The sequence below is a fragment of the Manacus vitellinus genome, unplaced genomic scaffold, assembly GCF_001715985.3.
Source record: "Manacus vitellinus isolate BGI_N305 unplaced genomic scaffold, ASM171598v3 scaffold_68_pilon, whole genome shotgun sequence".
Taxonomy (NCBI): Eukaryota; Metazoa; Chordata; class Aves; order Passeriformes; family Pipridae; genus Manacus; species Manacus vitellinus.
The window spans coordinates 94,895-115,751 of NW_021940744.1; the positions used below are offsets into that span (position 1 = coordinate 94,895).

The 20,857-nt window shown below is 42.7% G+C and overlaps 1 protein-coding gene across 8 annotated transcripts in view; it reads right to left on the reverse strand.

Annotated features, from left to right (window-relative positions):
• RABGAP1L (RAB GTPase activating protein 1 like) overlaps positions 1–20,857 on the reverse strand; it is a 234,381-nt gene that overhangs the window by 51,545 nt on the left and 161,979 nt on the right. For 7 of the 8 annotated variants that reach the window (XM_029964004.1, XM_029964006.1, XM_029964008.1 and 4 more), the window contains one exon: positions 7,723–7,851. In XM_029964004.1, the coding sequence (XP_029819864.1) occupies positions 7,723–7,851 (129 nt within the window). Of the gene's footprint in view, positions 1–7,722; positions 7,852–14,139; positions 14,703–20,857 lie in introns of those variants that run through there. The other variant, XM_008930838.2, reaches the window with a different exon arrangement.

The following is a 20,857-nucleotide window of genomic DNA, read 5'->3' on the forward strand; positions in this document are numbered from 1 at the left end:
CTTAAACAGAATGAAGCACCTCTAAAAATGGAGATAAATATACTTGGGATGTATCTATGTAGCACTTAGTCTGAATTCTCCAAAGCCGCTGGCATGCAGCTCTTCACCTTCGTACCAACCTGATATAATCTACTTATGCCCAAACACAACCAAATTTAACAATGTAAACAATCTAACCCAGTGTTTACCACACTACTCATTCTCCTCAAGAGAAACAAAGCTATAATACCATAAATACATAAGCAATTAACTGCAGAAACCCAGAGAATCCTGATGCAAAGCCATCAGGAGATCCTAAAAATGTGAATATTGCCCTCCTGAAGCCCCCAGATCCACTCCTGCTCCAGTAGCTACACACTGCTCAGAGAACAGCCAAGTAACGACTCACCGAATTTAACTTGTAACAGCATCGATAAAGGAAAAAACAATGCCTGGGGCTTGTAATGGCAAGTTATTAATAGGGCCTTCAGCTCTAAAAGCTGCTGTCCCTGCAGAGCTCTGCATTTATGAAGTGCAGACACAATCTTTCTATACTTAGTTTTGTTTGTTCGCTCATTTTCAAAGCAGACAAACTCAAGTGCAGGTGCCCGAGAAATCAAACGCCAGCAAAAATTCATGAAGACACTGTGCCCAGTGCCTCTTTGTTTATTTGCAAAAGCCCTGGGGGAAAGAAGGGAACATTGTTAGGCTTTGCCTTTTCTTTTCCTTCTCCTCCCAATTATTTTTAAAAGTTTAGCTTCAGGTTTCAGGATAGCACAAGTGCTTCAGATTTTGTCACCTCATTTAATTTGTCGAAAATCCAATGAAATGAAACAAATGTTCCATCCCAACTGTTCTCTGTGCTACACTGAGAGTGAATCACTGCTTTTTTCCCCCGAGCCACTCCATGCATTAGCCATTAGATCTGGATTACTGGAGCTTTCTGGAAGATAGAATCATAGAACAGAATCACAGAATCATGTAATGGTTTGCGTTGGGAGGGACCTTAAAGATCATCTCGTTCTACCCCCTGCCATGGGCAGGGGCACCTTCCACCAGCCCAGGTTGCTCCAAGCCCCGTCCAACCTGGCCTTGGACACTTCCAGGGATGGAAGTGTCTCTGGGCAACCAAACCAAACCAAACCATAGTCCTGATCTGTTTCCAATAACTTAATTTTTTATTCTGTAGCATCTGTAGAAATAAAATAACCACAGCCTTTCTGAGAAGGACATATATGAGAAAGGCTGATCAAGAAAGACAAAAGGCAGCTTGATTTTTTTTTTTGCTCAAATGCAATCACTTCCCAACACACGTATTCTAAGATTTCTAAACTTAGAAATAAAAGATCATTCTCCTTGGGTGCCCTGAACTGCCTTGAGACAACAGAGCTTCTTCCTCCACTGTTCAGAGGGAAGAATAGAGTTTCTCATGTCACAGCAACTGTGTTCTAAAACAGTAAAGACATAATACTCTTCAGGGTCACAGACAACACAGAGACTTTGGTTGGCAAGGGTCGTGCCTTGGCCCCTGGGTCTTTTGTATGTGAAGAAACAGATTTCCTCTGAATTCCTCTGGTGCTGAGCTGCTACCTGCTTCCTCAGACCTGGCCCAAGAAAGCACAGGGGGATTTGCACCTCCAGGGAGATTTCTCCATCTTTAGCCTCAACAGTTTTGCTGATGCTGAAGACAATATCAAGGAACAGTTCTTGGCCAGCATAAATAAGGGGCACAGAGCTCATTTCTGCATCTGTACTTTTACCTACATGTCTTCTCCACAAAATGTGAAAGCCTGTGGGTTTATTCCTCTTAATTACAGTTTTAAGTGCTCATCCTGGGACCCTGCTGATCTTCCTCTATGGCCTCTTTTTATCACCACAGTGTCTTCAAAAAGGCCATCATCGTACTGTGAGAACAAGAGGTGCTGCAAACCTGCCAGGCACCATCATCACAGGCTTTCTCCATAGTCAAACCCAAGGCATCCCTCAAGAGAATCAGTTACCAGATTTGTTTCCTTGAAAGGAAGAGAGAGCTGAGACTTTCTCCTCTAAAGAACAACTAAGCTGAACACTCTGCTGTCAAGAGGAACTCCAGACTCCCTGCTACAGACATAGAGACCACTGTAAAACTGTCTGTAAGATACTTTAATGTGTCACCTCATAGGAGGTGACTCCATTCTCCAGCCAGCCCACACCTGGGATTTAAGTGTGTCCAGTTCAGCTTGGGAAAAACGTTCACTTCCTCTTACGCCTAGAGCTGAGTTATGTTAGACACATTCTGGCAAAGGTGCCAAGATGCCAGAAGACAGAGCTGTCAAACAGTGCAACTCCCTGCCACCTTCATCTCGTGCTCTCTGTACTATTTTCAGAATCAAGGAGCTGTAATTCATCTAGGGGAAAACCTTAAGCCAAAAGACCTTTTGAGGATGCTTTCCTGCTTCTGTTTGGAATGGGAAACATATGTTATCCTGGGAAGTCTTGACTCCTGATGGCACCAAGGTGAACAAGGCAGATTTAGGTGGCCTGTTGGACCATGGAGCAGCTTTCAGATGTCCCTCGCCTTGCTGAATGAAACCACTAATAATTTGGGCAAACCCTTCATGATATACACTGTGATACAACTGCTGAGGATACAGACAATAAATGTTCCAATCCACTTTTCCACCTCAAACTTTTATTTTAAAGATCCTTACCTTCACACTGCTCTTGTGGATGTCATTACTTACTACATATGCCAACAAGTGACTACTACAAGGACATCACAATATTTGTACTCAAGTTGAAAAGCTAATTTAGATGGTTAAAATGTGATTATATTTAGCTATCAATAGCAAAATCCCATTTCTTTCCTACTGATGAAAAATTATCAATATACCTGATGTCACTTACAACGCCAATTCAGCACAAATGAAAAAAAGACCAAACAAAACAAACAGAAAAAACCAACTGAACAGTTTTACTAATGCTTAAACACCATGAAAATATAACATCACTACTGGGCAACATGCCTGCTCACTGGAATAATAACAATTATAAGTTTAAATAATAAGCATTCCAAGCTGAAACTGTTGTTTTAAATTAACAACATCACTTTCTACCCTGTTAACGCTTATTACCAATCTTACAAAAATATTTAACATCCAACCCCTCTTCAGGCACTCTCATCTGATTTCCAAGTGCTGCCTCACACCACAAAGCTGAGCAGAACTAAGGGAGCTGGAGCTGCAAAGAGAACAGGCATTAAAACCCACGACCCTCCTCACAAGGACAATTGGATTTGCACCTTGGAGATAACGGAAGAAGGGGAATTGATCACTGGCTTTCATAAGGAATCACACACAGCCACGGCAGGGGCTTCTTACAGGTCCCAACCCAACCCTTTTCAATTTGCTTTGGCCTTTTCTTGAGAAGTTGATAAATGAGCAATTTTCCCCCTGTTCTTTATACTGGAAGATTAATCAGATACAGCATCAGTAGAACCAAAGGAATAAAAGGCTTGTACAGTCTCAGGGCCTTTCTGCAGATCCCTCCTTTGCTTTTCTGCTGCATTTGTGTTGACTTATAACAGCAAAACCCCCAAGTACTTGGATAACTACACATATCTACAGATAAGCACAAAGAGAGAGAATGCTCTAGAGAGGAGAGAACAAGCCAGCTATTTTTACTCCTGTGCATTGAAACTCACATAAATCAATACATAAGTCCCTGTTAAACCATGCCTGCAAAAAAGCACTTCCAGACAAACCAGCATTAGAGGTGTGAATGAAGCCAGTCACCCACATCGGGAAGGTGTGAGCTTCAAACCACCACTCTGAATTACAAACATTTAAACAGCAACATTAGAAAGTAAATCTGCTTTAAATCACTCAAAGAACAATTCTGGGATGAGAGAAAGCTTGGCACAGCTCCCGCTGCCGTAGCCAGTTCACTCCCCACGGTCCTGGTGCCAGCTCCAGCTGTGGCTGCACCCAGGGGGGATCCCCACCCTTTGTCAGTACAGTGACAGGTGACAAAAATGTGTGTGTTTGCTTTGCATTGGAAAAAGGCACCGTTTTTTCTCAGGGCCATTTGCTCCTCTCAATGAAGGTGCTGAGAGCAGTGGCCTCAACGCTGCTGGGGAGCCCGATTTCCTCCACAGAGGGGGGATTTACAGGGTTAGGGAGGAGCTTCTCATAGAAGAACTTCAACATTCCAGGTCTTTCCTGCCACTGTTGATGGTGAAAGATGAGGCCAGGAGTCCCTGAGCCAGGTAAGAGAAGGTGTGATTACAGATGCTGCCCCATAACAGAACAACCCTCCCTGCAGGTTCCTGTGTATCCCACCCCATGTGTTCCCCCACCGTCACTGGGCACAACAGGAACACCCCACAGGGAACTTCCCAGGATCTCCCACCTACCTGTCTGCTACACTCAACCTCAGGGCATTCCCAGGCTGCAATGGAACACATTCTGAACGTCAGCTCTGCTCCATTTCCAAATGTCATGGGACACTCCCAGAGAAACACGCACAACACCTGACAACTGGCAACCCAGGAAATTTTCATAGGGAGAATGTCTCCCAGTGACTTTCTCCCATTCTACACCTCACCTGCCTGAAGTCAGTGCAAGAACAGAGCTGACAGAACTCTTCCATTAAAATCCAACACCATTACAACTTCTTTAGGACACATGGATCTCTACAAGAGAAACTGCATTACCAGATCAAAAGGCAACTACGTCAGACTTGGTGAGTGTGCAGAATCTGTTGGCTGTTTTCATAAAATAGCATCATTAAGATCAACCTTCATTAACCTAAAATAGGCTTTTTCTTCATTCATTCATTCATTTATCAAATTGGGCTTCCAGATACACAGAAAAACTTACAAAATTACTTAAGAAAAAACACCAACTAGTTTTAAATTTGCATCCTCTGGAACTTTATGTAGCTCAGCTAGAGCTCAAGGTAAAAAAAGCAAGCAAGCAAGCAAGAGGAGATGGATTTTTAGTACATGTTAAACCCTTGTTTTGTTTTGCAGTAATGCAGGAACAAAATAAACACTGGAAAAGATATAACAAGGCTATGAAACCTGGCCACACCACAGTTCTGTTTTCACATTTTTGTGCCTCTGTAATTAACTTAGAAACCCAAAGAAAATCCTTCCTGGCACTTAACTGTGTGATATTTGCTCTAAAAACATCTGGTGTTTAGTCTATAAATACTAATATAGCCCAGAAACAGTGGAAAGACTCACAGTGCCACATTCCTGCAGCACAAAAAAGCATAGTTAAGTGTCTGGTTTGGGTGTTTTTGAACAGAACAAGTTTTGCTGCATTCAATAAGACAGACAAGTGCTCTTCATCCAACCTCTGCATTCCCTGGGACTTTGGCAGTGATGGTTATCAGGATTGTAATTTCCTGTGTGAGCATGTCAACTCCTGCAATTATTAGCACCTGTTGGTAAATAAATCCCATGGTTACAACATCCAATTATAGAATCACGCGGTAGTTGAGGTTGGAAGTGACCTCTGGAGAACGTCTTGTCTAAAGCACCGCCCTGAAGGCAGTGACCGCCAGCAGCTGGCTCAGGGCACTCTGTCTTCTGACAGAGATTCCACAACTGCTTTGGGCAGCGTGTTCCTGTCCCTCTCAAACAGTACAAAAAGTGTGTCCAAAAACCAGTTTATTGTCACCAATTACAAGGAACCTAAGGCACGGGGAGAGCTCTGCAGCCACTGTCCCTCACCCTCGTCCCACACCAGTAACGCCGGTGTCAGGGAGCACAAGGCCATGGGGATGAGGGCACCTGGGACAGAGGGACTGCAAGTGAGTGAACACAGAATCATTTAAAATGAACATCACCCTCCCTCCAACAGGGTCTTGCACTGAATTTCCTCCCACTAAGTTCCCGAAGCTTTTTGTGTTTTCTTTTAAATACCTCACCACCTGTGTTAAGAGTCTTTGGAGTATCTTTCCTGACTATGACATTAATCCTGACAACAACCTGGGCTTCAGAACACCCTCCTCCATGAGCTCAGATGTTCTTAACCATCACAAGATGCTCAGGACACAGTTCAGATCCCCTGCTATGTCTCACAGTGAATGAGGGATGAGCTGTGTGCTCAGTGAGTGAGCAGAGCCGAGCTCCCTAATTACACCAGAGCAGGGCGTTACTAACACAGCGGAAGGTGACTTCAATCTTCAACTTTTTCTTATCCCTGATAACCCAGGTCTTGGCTCTGAATTCTCCCTGCTTTTCAATAATTCCCACTAATCCTCTAATACGCAAGGGAGTGCCCTGACTCCACATCTGCTGCACTCACCTGAGCTTTTCTTTTAAACACCAGAATCCAAAATATGTGAGATCCTGTGTATGCAGTGGATTCACAGTCAAACCTTTCAGCTGCCTTCCCTTCACGTCACACAGTTCAGAAATTTAGTCTCTGCTTTTAACAGGCCCCAGGTGCTGAACCCACCCCCTTTGCTCTGTGCATCTCAAAACACTTTCCCAGCAAAGCACATCACAAACACATGTACTCAGTACTGACTGAAAAATTAATGACAAATAACAGCATGTGGCACAGAATATACTGCATGAGAAAAAGAGAAAGGCAGGCGTGAGAAAATTGCAAATATCTCTTCCAAAAAGTACCACAAGAACTTCTATTTTAACCGTTCATCAGAAAAATACACATGAAGTAAAGGACATAAAGATAATTCTCCTGTATTGGGTAAGTCCTTAAACTACTCATTTTTAACAGCCAAGCAGAGCACTACATGCTAAACATGAAACTGCAGCCTTGTACTCCCAAAAATTCCTTTCAGCAGCAGAATTGAAATCCAAGTTCAATTTTACTAAAACCTTTGCACAGATCTTCTTTTTCCTGGCTGGAATCAAGGCCCATTCTTTCATAAGATCAGTGTTTTAACCACAAGGGAAAAAGCCCTTGATTAATAAATGATGAAATTAAGCAGCACAAAGGAAATTAATAAATTGAGAGATGAAAAGAGGCAGAGTTAGAGGAACATTCTTCCTGGTGAGATTTTCTCAGTGCATTACTGGACCACACCAAACGTGCATTTCCCATCAGTGCTCACACTCCAAGAAGGAGAAAAAACACTTTTCTCGAAGATCAAACACTAAGTCCATCCACAGCTCTATGTATTCCAACAAAAAAAAATCCCAGATCTTTCAAATTACGGCTTTATGAACCTCTACAGCCATTTTAAACAGATTTCCACCCTCAAAACTTACAGTCAGGCTCCCCTAATTTGGTTCCTGACAAGTCCAATAGTTCTGGTCCACATGTTCAGAGAAGCCTGACTTTTGACAGCCAGCCAGCCTTGGGTAGGGTAGAATACGAACACATATTCTGTCTTGGTAAGCTTGATATACAAACCCCAATTCAACTCTATTATACAGCAGCACTTGGCAAATAGCTTTTGAGCAAAACAAATCATATCTGAGCTTTGGCTGCATGATTACAATACAGTGATTAATTGGTTTAGTGTAATCACTGCTTATAAATCAATTAATGAATTAGTGAATTCTGATGAATGTTTGTTGATAACGCATCATTTTTCTGTTTCATTTATTAGGTTGTGCCCAAGCAGACAGAGGGAAAGGTCAGAGATTCACTTTGTTCAAAGATAAAAGGTATGCACACAAACATATATAAAAAGTAATAAGCTAATGATTTGACATCTTTATTTTCCACAGTTTCCTTCATGAACCCCGGGCAAAGGAGCAGCAGTGAGGTCCACCCTTACCTTAATGTTGCAGGCTTGTTCCATGAGTCTCCGGGCGTTCTCCTCAGCTCGGTACCTCTTGGGCAACTGAACCCTGAAGAATTTTAAAGCTCCTTCAAAATCAGCTTGTAGAAGGTCCTCTTTGGAGGTCTGCAATTAAACACAGGGAACTACTGTAAGCCCTGGGAACGTGCAGCCATGCTCTTTTACTGGGTTTATCATTTACTGGGTGCATCCCAAGCCACCAATATTCACATTAGCTCAAAACCATCCTCCTTGAAATCAGCTCTCTAACCCTGCCTTGTAAAACTAACAGAGTCTAAAGCCCATCCAAGGAATCCCAGGCAGGGCAGCACAGAGGATTGCAACCTGGGAATGGATTTTATTCTTCTATACCTGCCCGGTGAGAAATGATTCTGGCTCAGCCTGGCAGGATGTCAGTGAGGAGAGAAACAAAACTCAAGCAAACACCAAAAACCTAAGAGAAATTATAATATTTTCTGGAAAGCTTATGCATTAGACCATTGCTGATTCTCATAGTGCTGCCTTAGAAAGACAATTTGTGTGTATATATATATATATATATATATATATATATAATGTTTTTTTCAATATATATAGGCACAAACATGAAGAGCAGAACATATGACTCATATGAGGCATCAGCAAGTCAATGTGCTGAAGTCTGTGACACAATTTCTCAAAGAACACCGTGCCAGAAAATGTTTTACATGCTTATTTCTACATCTGCCACAATCCTGCACCTCTCAGTGTGGGATCAAGCTCAACAGGTCAGAAAATGTTACACATGGAGCATTAATCCAGTTCTCCCACTGACGGAGCAATTCAAAGGGACAAATGTATTCACCCTAGGGTTACTCAGACCTGCCCCAAGAGATCCAGCAGGTATGACATCCCAAGCCTTGGGATAGTTCCTTTAAACAGTTCACAGAAGCTGAATGTCCACACAAGACATTTAGGGCACCATCTCAAAAATGTGCATGTCAAGGGTTTTGCCCAGCAAGGATAAACAAATCTGTGTCAACACAAAGTGAAGACCTTGTGTAACAATCTCACTGCAAGTACCTCAGGAGCAGCCCAGGCACATTTGGTTAAGGTTAATTGCTGAATTAATTGCTCAAGTACCACCACCACCACTTCCATGTGGGCATCCTCCACTTTCTCAGGAGTAACACTCTGTATTCATTTTTTGCCTCATTTTAGGCAGTAAGTATGTTACATACACGTAGTTTTAAAGTTTAATTCATGTTTAATTGATGTTGTTAATCCACTCAGAATAACAGATTCACAGGATGCTTTGGGTTGGAAGGGACCTTAAAGCTCATCCAGTGCCACCCCCTGCCATGGGCAGGGACACCTCCCACTAGCCCAGGTTGCTCCAAGCCCTGTCCAACCTGGCCTTGGACACTTGCAGGGATCCAGGGGCAGCCACAGCTTCTCTGGGCAACCAGTGCCAGGGCCTCTCCACCCTCACAGGGAACAATTTCTTCCATTTATCCAATCCAATCCTGTCCTCTGTCAGTTTGAAGCCATCTCCCTCATCCTGTCACTCCAGGCCCTTGTCCAAAGTCTTTCTCCAGCTCTGTTCTTTTCTTTCCTTAGAGTTCTCCCAAAACCTGTTTGATCCTCCCTTCATTCACTGCCAAGGAAGCAGCTGGGTCATCCCTGGAGGGACACAGGAAAAGCTGCCTGTGGGATGCTGATGAGAGATGTTCAGCTTCCCAAGCTCTCCCATCTGATCCTGTCCACGAGCACTTGGCAGCAGCAGGGCTTGGCTCAGTGAGCTGAGGCCGGGGTGGTGCTGACGGTGAGCTGGGGCACTTGGTATCTGCTGAATCAGATCCAACACCAACTGCTCCTGCACTGCTTTTCCTGAGGTTAGGAATGCTTTTGCCACACCCGAGGCCAGATCACCGTTTCACACTCCCGATGGGCTGGTTTTAGGATTCTCTGGAAGTGTCAGAGAGCGGTGGGAGCACCCCCCAGCACCATAAATCCAGCTGGAAACCAAGCACTTCCAGGTGGAATTCAATGGATAAAGGTGGTGGAAAAGCAGTAAAGGTTTCATAATCCTGGAATCATTAAGGTTGGGAAAGACCTCTAAGACCACTGAGTCCAACCGTTAACCCAGCACTGCCAAGTCCACTGCATAGATTCTTCCTAGAGGTCCTGACCAGGCATTTTTATTTTCATTTTGTATTTAATTTATGGTGTTTGTTAAATTAGCAAAATGCATTTAGAGGTTTGGAATTATTTTAGAAAGCAGAGAAGGAAAAAACTTTTTAAAAGGTAATAATCAACAATTAAATAGCCCTGTCAAACTTCAGGACCGCAGATGTACCTCATCTTTATGTCCACAGTACTTAATTTAAAAATAAACAAGAAAAAAAGACGGAAAGAAAAAATTATAAGGCAAATTATTATTATTATTATAAAAGAAAAATTATATTCACATATAATTGTCAGAAAACAGAATTATATGTAAAACATTTAAGTCTCCCAGGCCCCTGCTTGAATCTCTAATACTATTTTAACAGTCCCCAACAAATTACTCTCATTAAACTGTAACTATAGACAATTTTGAGTTCTCAATCCTGAAACATCTGTAGAAAATCCCACAAGATCATGGAAATAAGAACTTCTCTGACAGAGTTGGCTGAACTCATCTTGTAGTTACGAAAACTGTAAACCATCCCATTGTTGGTTAAATGAGTGGTGGAGCCCAGACTTGTCAGCTCCTTCTATGTTTTCATTTCCTTAAAATAATCTGTTGATCAAAAAATTAGTTTCACTATTAAAATCACAAGGGAAAAAATAAAAATGGAGATTTTGGCATTCCAGGATTCACATTTCTTGACTTTTTGTGATTTTAATCAATAACTCATAAAGACATCCCCGGGACCTTTTGGCAGCTCTTTGAGAGGCAGAGATTTGTACATCCCTTGGTTTGTGTCACTCAGCTCCTGGAACTCTTCAACAGCTGATTTCACTAAACCCTCTGTAAGTTTAATGAGCCAATAATTAAAGTTTGGCAAGTGCATTTCATTTTTGTGCACTTGGTGACTTCATGACAGTTTTTATTATTCTAGATGTAATTTTTAAATAATCATATTTTTGGTTAAAATCTATTTTTAATCCCAGGCAAACAAGGAAACACAGAGAGAACTATGGTCAAAAGGCTCAGTTTACCTTTGAGGGTTTGACTAAATATGTCCCCAAATGTCCTTCCCCCATCACTTAGTATTTCAATATATTCATAAAATTATCTTATATGGATGAGTCACAACCAAGGGAAAGCCCTTTCCCACAAGTTCTAACAAAGCTTTCAAATATAAAGGCAATGTTTGGAAAAAATGTAAATGTTCAAGAAACAGGAAGAGAATTTGAGAGACTTAAACAATGTTTATTTTTAGATTTTTTAGTAAATAATGTTACTGCTACATTCTCAAAAATATTTAGGAAACTGTGATTAAGACAAAGGACAAAGCCTTGGCTTTTTTCTTTAATTTAATTTCTCTGTCTTCAATTATTAATTCTGCAGCCTCATTTATTACTGACTGTATCAACTAAAACTCCTATTCCCAACTGGGAACTCATACAGTAGAATAAATTTTGGAACAACCACACTGTGCTTCTTTAATTTAATACTTCCTCCTTCATACAGATAAAAATCACTAATTTCCACAGAATTTTACATATATATTTAGATTTTTTGTAGAATGTCAGTGAGCATAAACTGCCTGTTTCACACTTTAATGAACATGTGTCAGGAACAAGGCCAAGTTAAAGGCTGAAAAGAGTCTGGCTGTGCTTTGCTCTACTATTTAATTTGCTTCTAGGAAATTCAAAATGTTTAAAAGGATCCTCCAATTTTTCAGAACAAAATATACATACATGTAATATAAAGACATCTACTTCTATCTGTTTAATGCCTGTAACACACAGATGCGGCTTTAACTTCTTCAACAAGATGTATAGTAAAATCAAGGCTGTTTTTGTCTAACCCACTGCAGTGCTGCATGTTGCACGACTTTGCTCTGTGCTGCCCTTAAACACGAGCCACAGGCCTGACCAGCTGCTCAGTGACTCCCAGAGGATGATCCTGACCTTCTGTCCTGGATAAACTTGGGCTCCAGGCCTGGAGAAGTTCAGTGGATAAAGCTAAGCTGCCACAGTGACATCAGCACACACTCCTAGGGCAATACATCAAATGAGTCCTTTACTGGCATCCCCTATGCCCAGATATTATCAAACACGTTTTCCTAAATCACATCCATGCTCTGTAACACACTGTTTGGTACAAAAGTGTTATGGGAACAAAGCAGCTCTGGGTTTGCACACGATGAGCTGAGACCACAAACATGGCACTAATCCTGTGCACACCCAGTAACATCCCTCTGCTCAGCAATTCACTCCTGGTTGTTGTAGCTCCAGACTTAAAAGGCAAAGTTCATTCTGCCACACAAAACACTGATGAATGTGGGCAAGAAAATCTCCTGGCTTCACTCACCCCTGGTCATCCCAAAGGGAATAAACCCCCCAGGACCAGCGTTGTTCCACTTGTCCATCAGCACAGGAAGCTGATGCAGTGAGGAGGTGATCAGATTTTTTTTAAGACTGGCATAAAGGTTTCAGATGATACTTCTCACCTCACACTGCAATGGCACATACTCTGCCCATCACAGGCATTTATTTCCAAAATCACAGCAGAGAGAGAAGCTTATGCACACCCAAAAAAAAATAAATCTAGTGCTTAATTTTATGAAATGCTGAGGTTTTGAAGTATCTTCAGTTCTGATTAAAGCACAAATTCTTGGTCCTCAGAGATTTCTCACTTTTAAAATATTATGAGAAACACGGTCTCGCCTCTCTGCAAAGGGTGTGTGTCAAAAGGGATGTATGTCAGGAGAGGTATATTTAGCTAATAAAGCCTGACAGGGAATCACATTGATTCCACAAGTCATGTCTCTCTAACAACACAAGGACTATTTGTATTATTTTGCCTTTTTCACCCTCTTTCTTTCTTTTTTAATAAACAATATTATGTCATCAGCAAGGCCAAGCTGCCTGGGAGAGGAGGGCTGTGAAATTCCCTGGTGTTCTCCATCTGGAGGGCCAGATACAAAGGCTGATTAAGTCAAGTGAAGAAGACCTTCCTCGGAGCTCATCACAGCACAGTTCAGAGTCATTTGGCAGCCCTTGCTCAAGAGACCAGCAGCAGCATGGGATATAGGCTGGATGAGTGTTGTGGTACACTGGGAGATAACTGGAGTAATGGTAACACACCCAACAGCTTAAACCTCGGCCCCTGGACTTAATTCTACAAGTGACTGTAGGTCCCCAAATCCAGCGGAACTTTAGCAGCCATCAAAGAGTTAGTGAATTTTTGATTTTTATCTGCCACCTCCCAGTGCAGGGACATGTTGGTCCAACTCGCCACCTTGTTTTTACACCGAACAGGTTACAACACGCAGAGCATGTGCATTTCTGGGAGCACTGCAGAGACAGAGTCAGGAGTGCAACGAAAATGCCAGACAGGTCACTGTGTATAACCACAATGTGGGCTTGGGAATAAAGGAAAAGCACAGAGGAAATGGGGGGGATCAGGGAAGAACTGTCACACCAGTGGATCACACCAAAATGCCACGCTGGTGTCCCAGGCCATGGAGTGAGCGACCCTCAGAGCTGCAGCCAGGAGTGGTAACAGCCCCAAGCAGACCCAGCCAGCACCGGGGCCTGACTCCTGGGTTTGCCACTGCTCTGTGGCTCTGAGGCTGCCCTTACAGCAGGAGAAATGGCAGAAGTGCGTTCTCTGTGCTGTACCGTGCCACACCGACTGCAGCCCACTCCACACACTAGCAGCATTTGCTATGATGGATGAAAACACCCTTAACAATTTATCTCCCAGAGCATTCCACGCAGGTATTTTCAACTTTTTTACACGCTGTCAACTCTCTTTTCAAAATGAAGCACAGAAACAGTCAAACGCCTAAAGACATCAACACAGCTTGATTTTTGATGAAGGTTCAAAGCCACCCTTTGATGTCACAAGTGTAAAATCTGAAATGCTGAGCATTAATGCACTTTGCATCAGTACCTAGAAGTCGACTGGGCATGCTGCTTATCTGGAATGTTTTCAGGACTGAGAACAAAAGCATTCACAGCTTTAGGAAAGATGTTTTTTTATAATGCAGCCCTGGATCCCTCGAGCTGGCTAAGGAGTGGCACTGGTCCCCATTAGCAGGACCAGTGTCCAGCACTCCCGACCTAACATCAAAAAGGACTCCGTGCTTAGTAGATGGATTATGAGAAGCCAAGAGGAAAAAACAAGAGCTCTCTCACCCCTCGGGGGGCAGGGGTAGGGCTGGGAGGGAGGATGGCAAATTCCCACAGAATGTCAAGAAAAGGTGATCTCACCGCAAGCAGCCGAGGCACAAAGAGGCGATGCCCCATGCCCAGAAGTTCCAGCACCCGACACGCATATTCATTCACCAGCTTGCTCCTCTCGTCGTGCATGTCCTGGGACTTCTTGGCAGGAGGAGTGAGCTTGGCAGCTGGGCTTTTGCAAGGCACCCCTTCTTCCATGAGCAGGAAGTAATAAGTATCCAGAGTGAGGAGAACAGGCTTTGTGAACAGCAATTTCCAAAAGTGCAAGATCAGGAGAGCCAGCCTCCGATCCCTGGGATGGGCTCGGATGGCCGCTCCAGCAACGCCCCTCGGTCTCTCAGGAAGAAGGGAAAAGCATCTTTGCTAAGAATCGAGGAAAAATATGATCCACCGTGTTGGCTCAGCTAGAGTCCGAAGGAGATTTGAAAAACAAACCAGAGAGAACATGGATCTAAAAAATGCACGTAAAAAGGAGACAAATGGCACAGAATGAGGGCAGGGAAGGTGGGCTGGGAGCAGAGCAAGGGCGAGCGGGGAGGGCTCAGTGTCCGTGAGGGTGTGTGAGAGCCGGGAGCAGCGCTGGGAAGGGCAGCACAGCCCGGGCAGTCGGGAGGCTGCACAGAGAAAGGGATGAGCTCATTGCAATCCCTGCTCCGTGACCAGCGCTCCGAGCATCAGCGAGGAAGGGGTGGGAAGGAGGGGGCTGGGAAGGAGGAGGAGGAGGAGGAGGAGGAGGGGGGGGTGCCTGGGCACCGGGAGCCTCCTGGGGGAAAATGCTGTAATAAGAAGCCAATGGTGAGCGGGGACGGCCGGGCTCCCCCGCCCCAACACCCTCCATCAGATCCCTGCGAGGGGCTTGGCTGCTGAATCCCGGCTCACGGTACATCCACCGCATCCTCCAGCGCTCCAGGGTGGGAGGAACGGGCCTCCCAGCGACACAATGACTACATTCCATGGGCTTCTGAACGATGACAGGCTCGGGGAGATAGGGCAGGACACCCCCACCCTCCCAGGTGGGGAAGGGAGAGGGGCAAAGCCCTCGGGATGGGGAGAGCAGCCCGGGCAGCCACCGCCCGGCCCTGCACAGCCTGGGCAGGGCGGCATTAAATAATTCAAACGGCGCTCATTTCCAGCACCGTGCTGACGACGGGCAGAGAGGGAATGATGGCAGCACACATTTTTGAAGGGATTCTAGAAACCTGCTGCATGTTCTGGAGGAAAATGCAATGATGTCACACCTGGAGCTGCCTGGCATTGCTCCCGTGCAGGGAACAGCAGAGGTGCCTCTGCCATCTGCTGCTGCTTCATGTCACAGGGCTGCATTTTACAAAGTGTGTCTTCATGCTCCTTCGTTTTTGAGCTGCCTCATCATAAAATGGGATATGCAACTGAACAATACCCATTTCCCACTGGAGCTGACAGCAATATTCCATACATTTCTAACAAACTGAACGGTGGTAATTTAAAATATTGTGAGGAGCTCTATAGATCTAAACCACATTAATGGCAAACAAATGTATCTTTAGGTCTAAAAATAATTTGTCTAATGTATCAAGAAAAAACATATTTATATGAAAAACATCCAAAGTAAAAATCTGTAGCATGGGGTCATTGAATTGAAATAATAACCATGTTCAGGAGTAGTTAAAATATGAAAATCATTTAAAGTTATGGTGAACAAGCCTAGGTAAGCACTGCAAAAAGCAGAGAAAATTAGAGAAATAAACGAATTACTTTCAATCTGATAAACAACCCATAGTGAACTCCCTTCAAATACCAGCAAATTTGCTTGGATTATCACCAAAGTAGCTCCATCCCTGCAGGTCACCTTGGCCCACAGTGACATGAAGCAGGTGGGAAAAGAATTAAACCAGAAGTCACAAGTCAAAGATGACAGGTGATGCCAATTGAAGACAACTAAAGCACCTGTAAATGTGCAGCAGTGAACAGGCTGTTTGATACAGGTGGTGCTCTGAAAGCTGATTTAAATAGCTCAGGTTGCAAACCACTGTTTTGTAGATGAAAATCTGCAAAGGCTACAGCAATTTGGGTGCTTGCTGAGGTCCCTGTCGAGGGAAGCCACGACTCGCTTCAGCAAAAAGAAGCCACAACCAACACAAGTTTCATTCCAGTTTAAGACTCTGGTGAAGACTGTGATGGGAACTCTCCCATTCTTCCCAAACTCCCCCCACACGCAGTTCCAGAGACTGTGGTTCATTCTCCAGTCTGTTATTCCACCCAGCATTTATCCACCACAGGTTAAATCACCAGCTCACCAGATATTGTTTGTAAGGTGAAAGGGAGGAAAGGAAAGAAAAGGAAGGAGCTTTGCCTGTTTTTACTGAATTCTAATTTAAGCACCTGCTGGTAAACATGATATTCTAGAAACATCAGGTTCCATCTTCTATATACAAATGGAAACATTGCTCAAAACACTAAAAGGAAGAAATAAGAGCCTTATACTGAGGGTATTGGGAAGCAGGTTACAGAACTGACCAGGAGCAGAGTCAAGAGTGACCTGGGGACAAAACAGGCAAGAGGACAGGTAATTCAGAGCCCTGTCCATGTAAAAAGCCTTAAATTCTTTATTGCATAAGTCAGACTTTAATCAGCTAATAGCTCTGATCCTTACAGAAATTCAGGTTTGGTTTATTTTGGTTTATTTTCACTAAGGTCTAGGCTTAAGAAAAATAGAATTAACTGCTTATTAAATAAAGTCTTTAATTCTAGAAAATTATAATAGGATCTAACAGTTAGAAGCTAAAACTAGATGAATTCAGGTTATAACTAAGGTGCCAATTTTTAGGAATGAGGAAAATTAACTACAGGATTAGCTTCCCAAGAGATGTGGTCTACTACCAGTATTACAATTTTTACATCAGGCCTGGGTTTCTGTTTAAAAAGAGGTCTCTCAAATCCAAAAACTTCCAAGGCTTGATAAAACCTCCCTTAATTATCAGCTGAAATCCACTGCTCTGTGTTTGTCCAGGAACTCCTTTCACACAGCAGAACAGTGAACCCTCATTAACATTTTTATACTCCCTACCATTCTTACTTCCACATTCTCTCTTATTTTTGTCCACGTCAGACCAGGAACTGATTTTTCCTTCAGGTAAACTTCACAACTCTTATCCATGACACTGGATTGCTGTCCCACATTCTTTAGAAGGGCCTAAGTGAAGTGAACTTGAAAACTAAAAATGGCCCAAAGGGCAGTAACTAAGTAGGATGTCTGAGGACAAACGTGTTACTCATGGTTTGATTTCCATGTCAAGGACTATCTGAACTTTAAATGCAGTTAAACTCTGTTCCTGGCCTTCCTATCCATGAAATGCCTGTTTAGGTGGTGCTGATGCAGTTCAGAGTTGCTCAGACATAGACAGCTGAGGCCCACTGAACTCAGAAGTGGCTAACGCCAATAAAGTCTCAAAGCAAATAAAACCATGACTTGAAATAATCTACATTTTCTGAATTCTTTAGCAAGATACCAAGGATCTTGATGGGGGGTCCTTTACAAATATTAAATCTCTGTATTTCAGTGAAAAAAATGACTGACTTGGAAAAGCTAAATAGACTAAAACAGAATAACAACGAGGAAGTTCTCCTTCAAGCTTATTCCTATGAAAGGGTAAGGCATTGTGCACCAGAACAGCTCTGAAAATCCATACAAATGATATCATAGCCACAATAAGAACTTGACCTCTTACCTTATCAGACTTTACTTTGTCCTTTCTGTTCTTCAGGGCTAATTACAAGTGTGTAATCTGGATTGAGCAAAGTTTACATCTTGATCGTTATGAAGAGAGAACATGATAAACCAACTAATGTCCATAGCAGATTCCAGCAGAGATCTCTGCTGGGGTCTGTGAGAGAGTGAAGGATGAGGTGACAATGTCTGCAAATGCTCCTAAATTATTCAGGGAGTTAAAGACAGGGGTTACAGTAAAGAACTGCAGAAGAACCATAATAAGAGACTGAGTGACTGGGCAACAGAACACTGAAGGCAAGTTGATCCAGATAAATGTAAATTGATGCATATGGAGAACAGCATCAATTTTCCATGTTAATGACAGACTGTGAGCTGACAATTGCTACTCAGGATGGAATCTTGGGAGTCACTGCGGAGAGTTCTATGAAAATACCGGCTCAGTGCACAGCAGAGGTGAACAAAATGCACCAAATGGCAGGAATTAAGAGGGAAGGAACAGAGATTTTAACAGAGATTGCCATTATTCTGCAGGGTGTGTTTTCATCTCCAATATTATGCCTTACTCTGGTCCTCCCATCTCAAAAAGGAGGTAATAGAGACAGAAAAGCATTTAGGGAGGGGATAAAGCTCATCAGAGGCTTCCAGAGGAGGAGACAAAAATAGACTATGGTTATTAAGCCTGGAAAATAGAAGTTGACGAGAGATATGTAGAGTTATAAAATCCTGGGTGGTGTGTGAAGAGATACTGTGTCCAAAATGCCTCCCAACACGGGACCCTGATGGGGAAGTCATAGGTGACAGCTCAAAGCAAACAAAATGATCATTCAGCTGAGAAAATCCCTGCAGCTCCTCATTTTCATGTGTTTAAAGAGCCAGCAGAAAAACCCATGGAATAACAATCCATGCAGAGTTATTAAACATGAGACACCACTTCTTTCTCAGAGAGTCTTCAAGACACAGACTGCCAGAGGCAAAAGAAAAGAGAGCATTATTGCCCTGCTCTTACAAGTCTCTCCCATGAATCCACTGTTGGCAGTGAGATACTGGGGTAGATAAGGTACAAGTGTGGTCTGGAATGACTATTTGTATGTTTTTATTTACTTCAATCACATGCTCCTGAAACATTTTCCCACAGAATGACAAGATTTGCTAGGTACATGGGACATACACATGTATTACATAATATTAGAAATAATAATTAATAATAAAAATAATAGTATGGAACCCTGAAAACACTATGTTCACTTCCCAACATCTAGAAATCACCAACAGACAATATAACAGGAGGAATCATCAATATCTAGAGGAACGTTCAGTGCTGCTAAAGAAATGCAGCTCAACAAATTTCATGTTATTTTCTCTGCTATCAGGCTACTCTTCCTTGAAAGAGAACACGTTTCCACCCTCAAAATTCAAAATTTATGGTGAACATTCACCTAATAGAAATTGAGCTGATTTTAGGTGTGAGGAGGAGATCAAATGGGCTAAGATATTAACTGGTCAGGACAGGATGGATTTTCAGCATGCAGATAAATGTGGACTTTTAAAAATATAAAATTGGTTCTATTAAGGTTGGAAAATCAGTAGTCTGGAAGTTGAATGATTCTTGACATTTTCAGGTACAGATTTCTGTTTCTAAAGAGATCATCTCCAATACATCACCCAGTCCTGGTTTTTGGGGTAGGGGAGGAATTCTTCAGCCCCAAAAAACCTACAGCTTAAAGACATCTTCAATTTAGGAACTAGACATACAAAACCAGTGATCTGAGAGACTCTTAAAAACTGAATTTTTGCCCTCTGCCTAATGCAGAAGGCCTTGAAGAGAACAGCTGGTTCTCATCTCCAGCACCAAAGAGCCAGGATCCTCTTCTCTTCCAGAAGTGTCAGCTCTTACCCTGGGATCAGCTACACAGAGAGGCTATAAAAAACGGGGTATAGATATAAGGAACATATTTTTCTTGCCTTAGATTTTAATGTGGATGCTTCTGGTTCTCTTGAAAAGAGTTTTTTGAAGATATAATGCACTCCCAGAGTATATTGAGCCAGCTCCCCTGGAATCAAACCCAGTTTTGGCTGGAAAGGAGCCCTGTATGTCACTTCACCCAACCTCTGCCTCAAAGCAAGTGCTGACTTCAAAATCAGTTCAGGCTCCTCGAGCCATTGCAAATGCAAAGAAAGAACAGAGTGAGAATGAAACAGCTGTTTTATCTCTTGGATACCAGACATATTACCTACAGACTCAGTGCACTTTTCATCTGATACCTCTCAAAAAGTTGTAAGAACTGCCACAATTTCATTCCTGACTCTAAGACGATTGACATGTTTTAATTATCTGCATTGACAATATGCAAGTTTTACTGATGGGCAAAATCCAGGAGGGGTTAGGTCAGATGTTATATCCAAAGAAGATAATTAAAGGGAAAAAAGAAAACCTACAATTCACTGTATGTTCCTTAAGAATTGAAATGAAAATGGATACAGAAGTGCAGCATAATTTTATTCAGAATTTGTGCTCTTATACAAATCCCCATCTAAAGAAGAGAAATAGTATTAGTGGAACCCTTTGGTTATTGAAGAATAATATTCCATACAAATATAAGAGAACAACACAGTGTTATCAGATGAAGCGACTTTTTAGAACTAAGGAAATACAACATGAATACAGAAAACTTATTGTGACCTCTCTTAAAGATCCTGTCACCTCTAAGAAGTTTACTGCAGATTGGAGGTGATGCAGAAGAGAATGACTGAGATGCTCTGGAGTTCAAGAACACTGAGAATATTGGTTTATTTAATAAACACTGTGAATGGTCTCTACAAACACTTCAAGGTGATAAACACCAGTGTGAGTAGTGCTAGAAGGGGACTGTTTGAGTTGAAGGACAGGGCTGATGTAAGAGTAGCTGAGGGTAAAATGATCAGTAATAAATTTACACAGGATAAGGGAAATGGGCTTCCACCAGCAACACTGCTGCTGTTACTGGTTCTGAAATGGATGTCATGGCACATAATAGAGCAGAGAAGCAGTTCTTGGGCCCA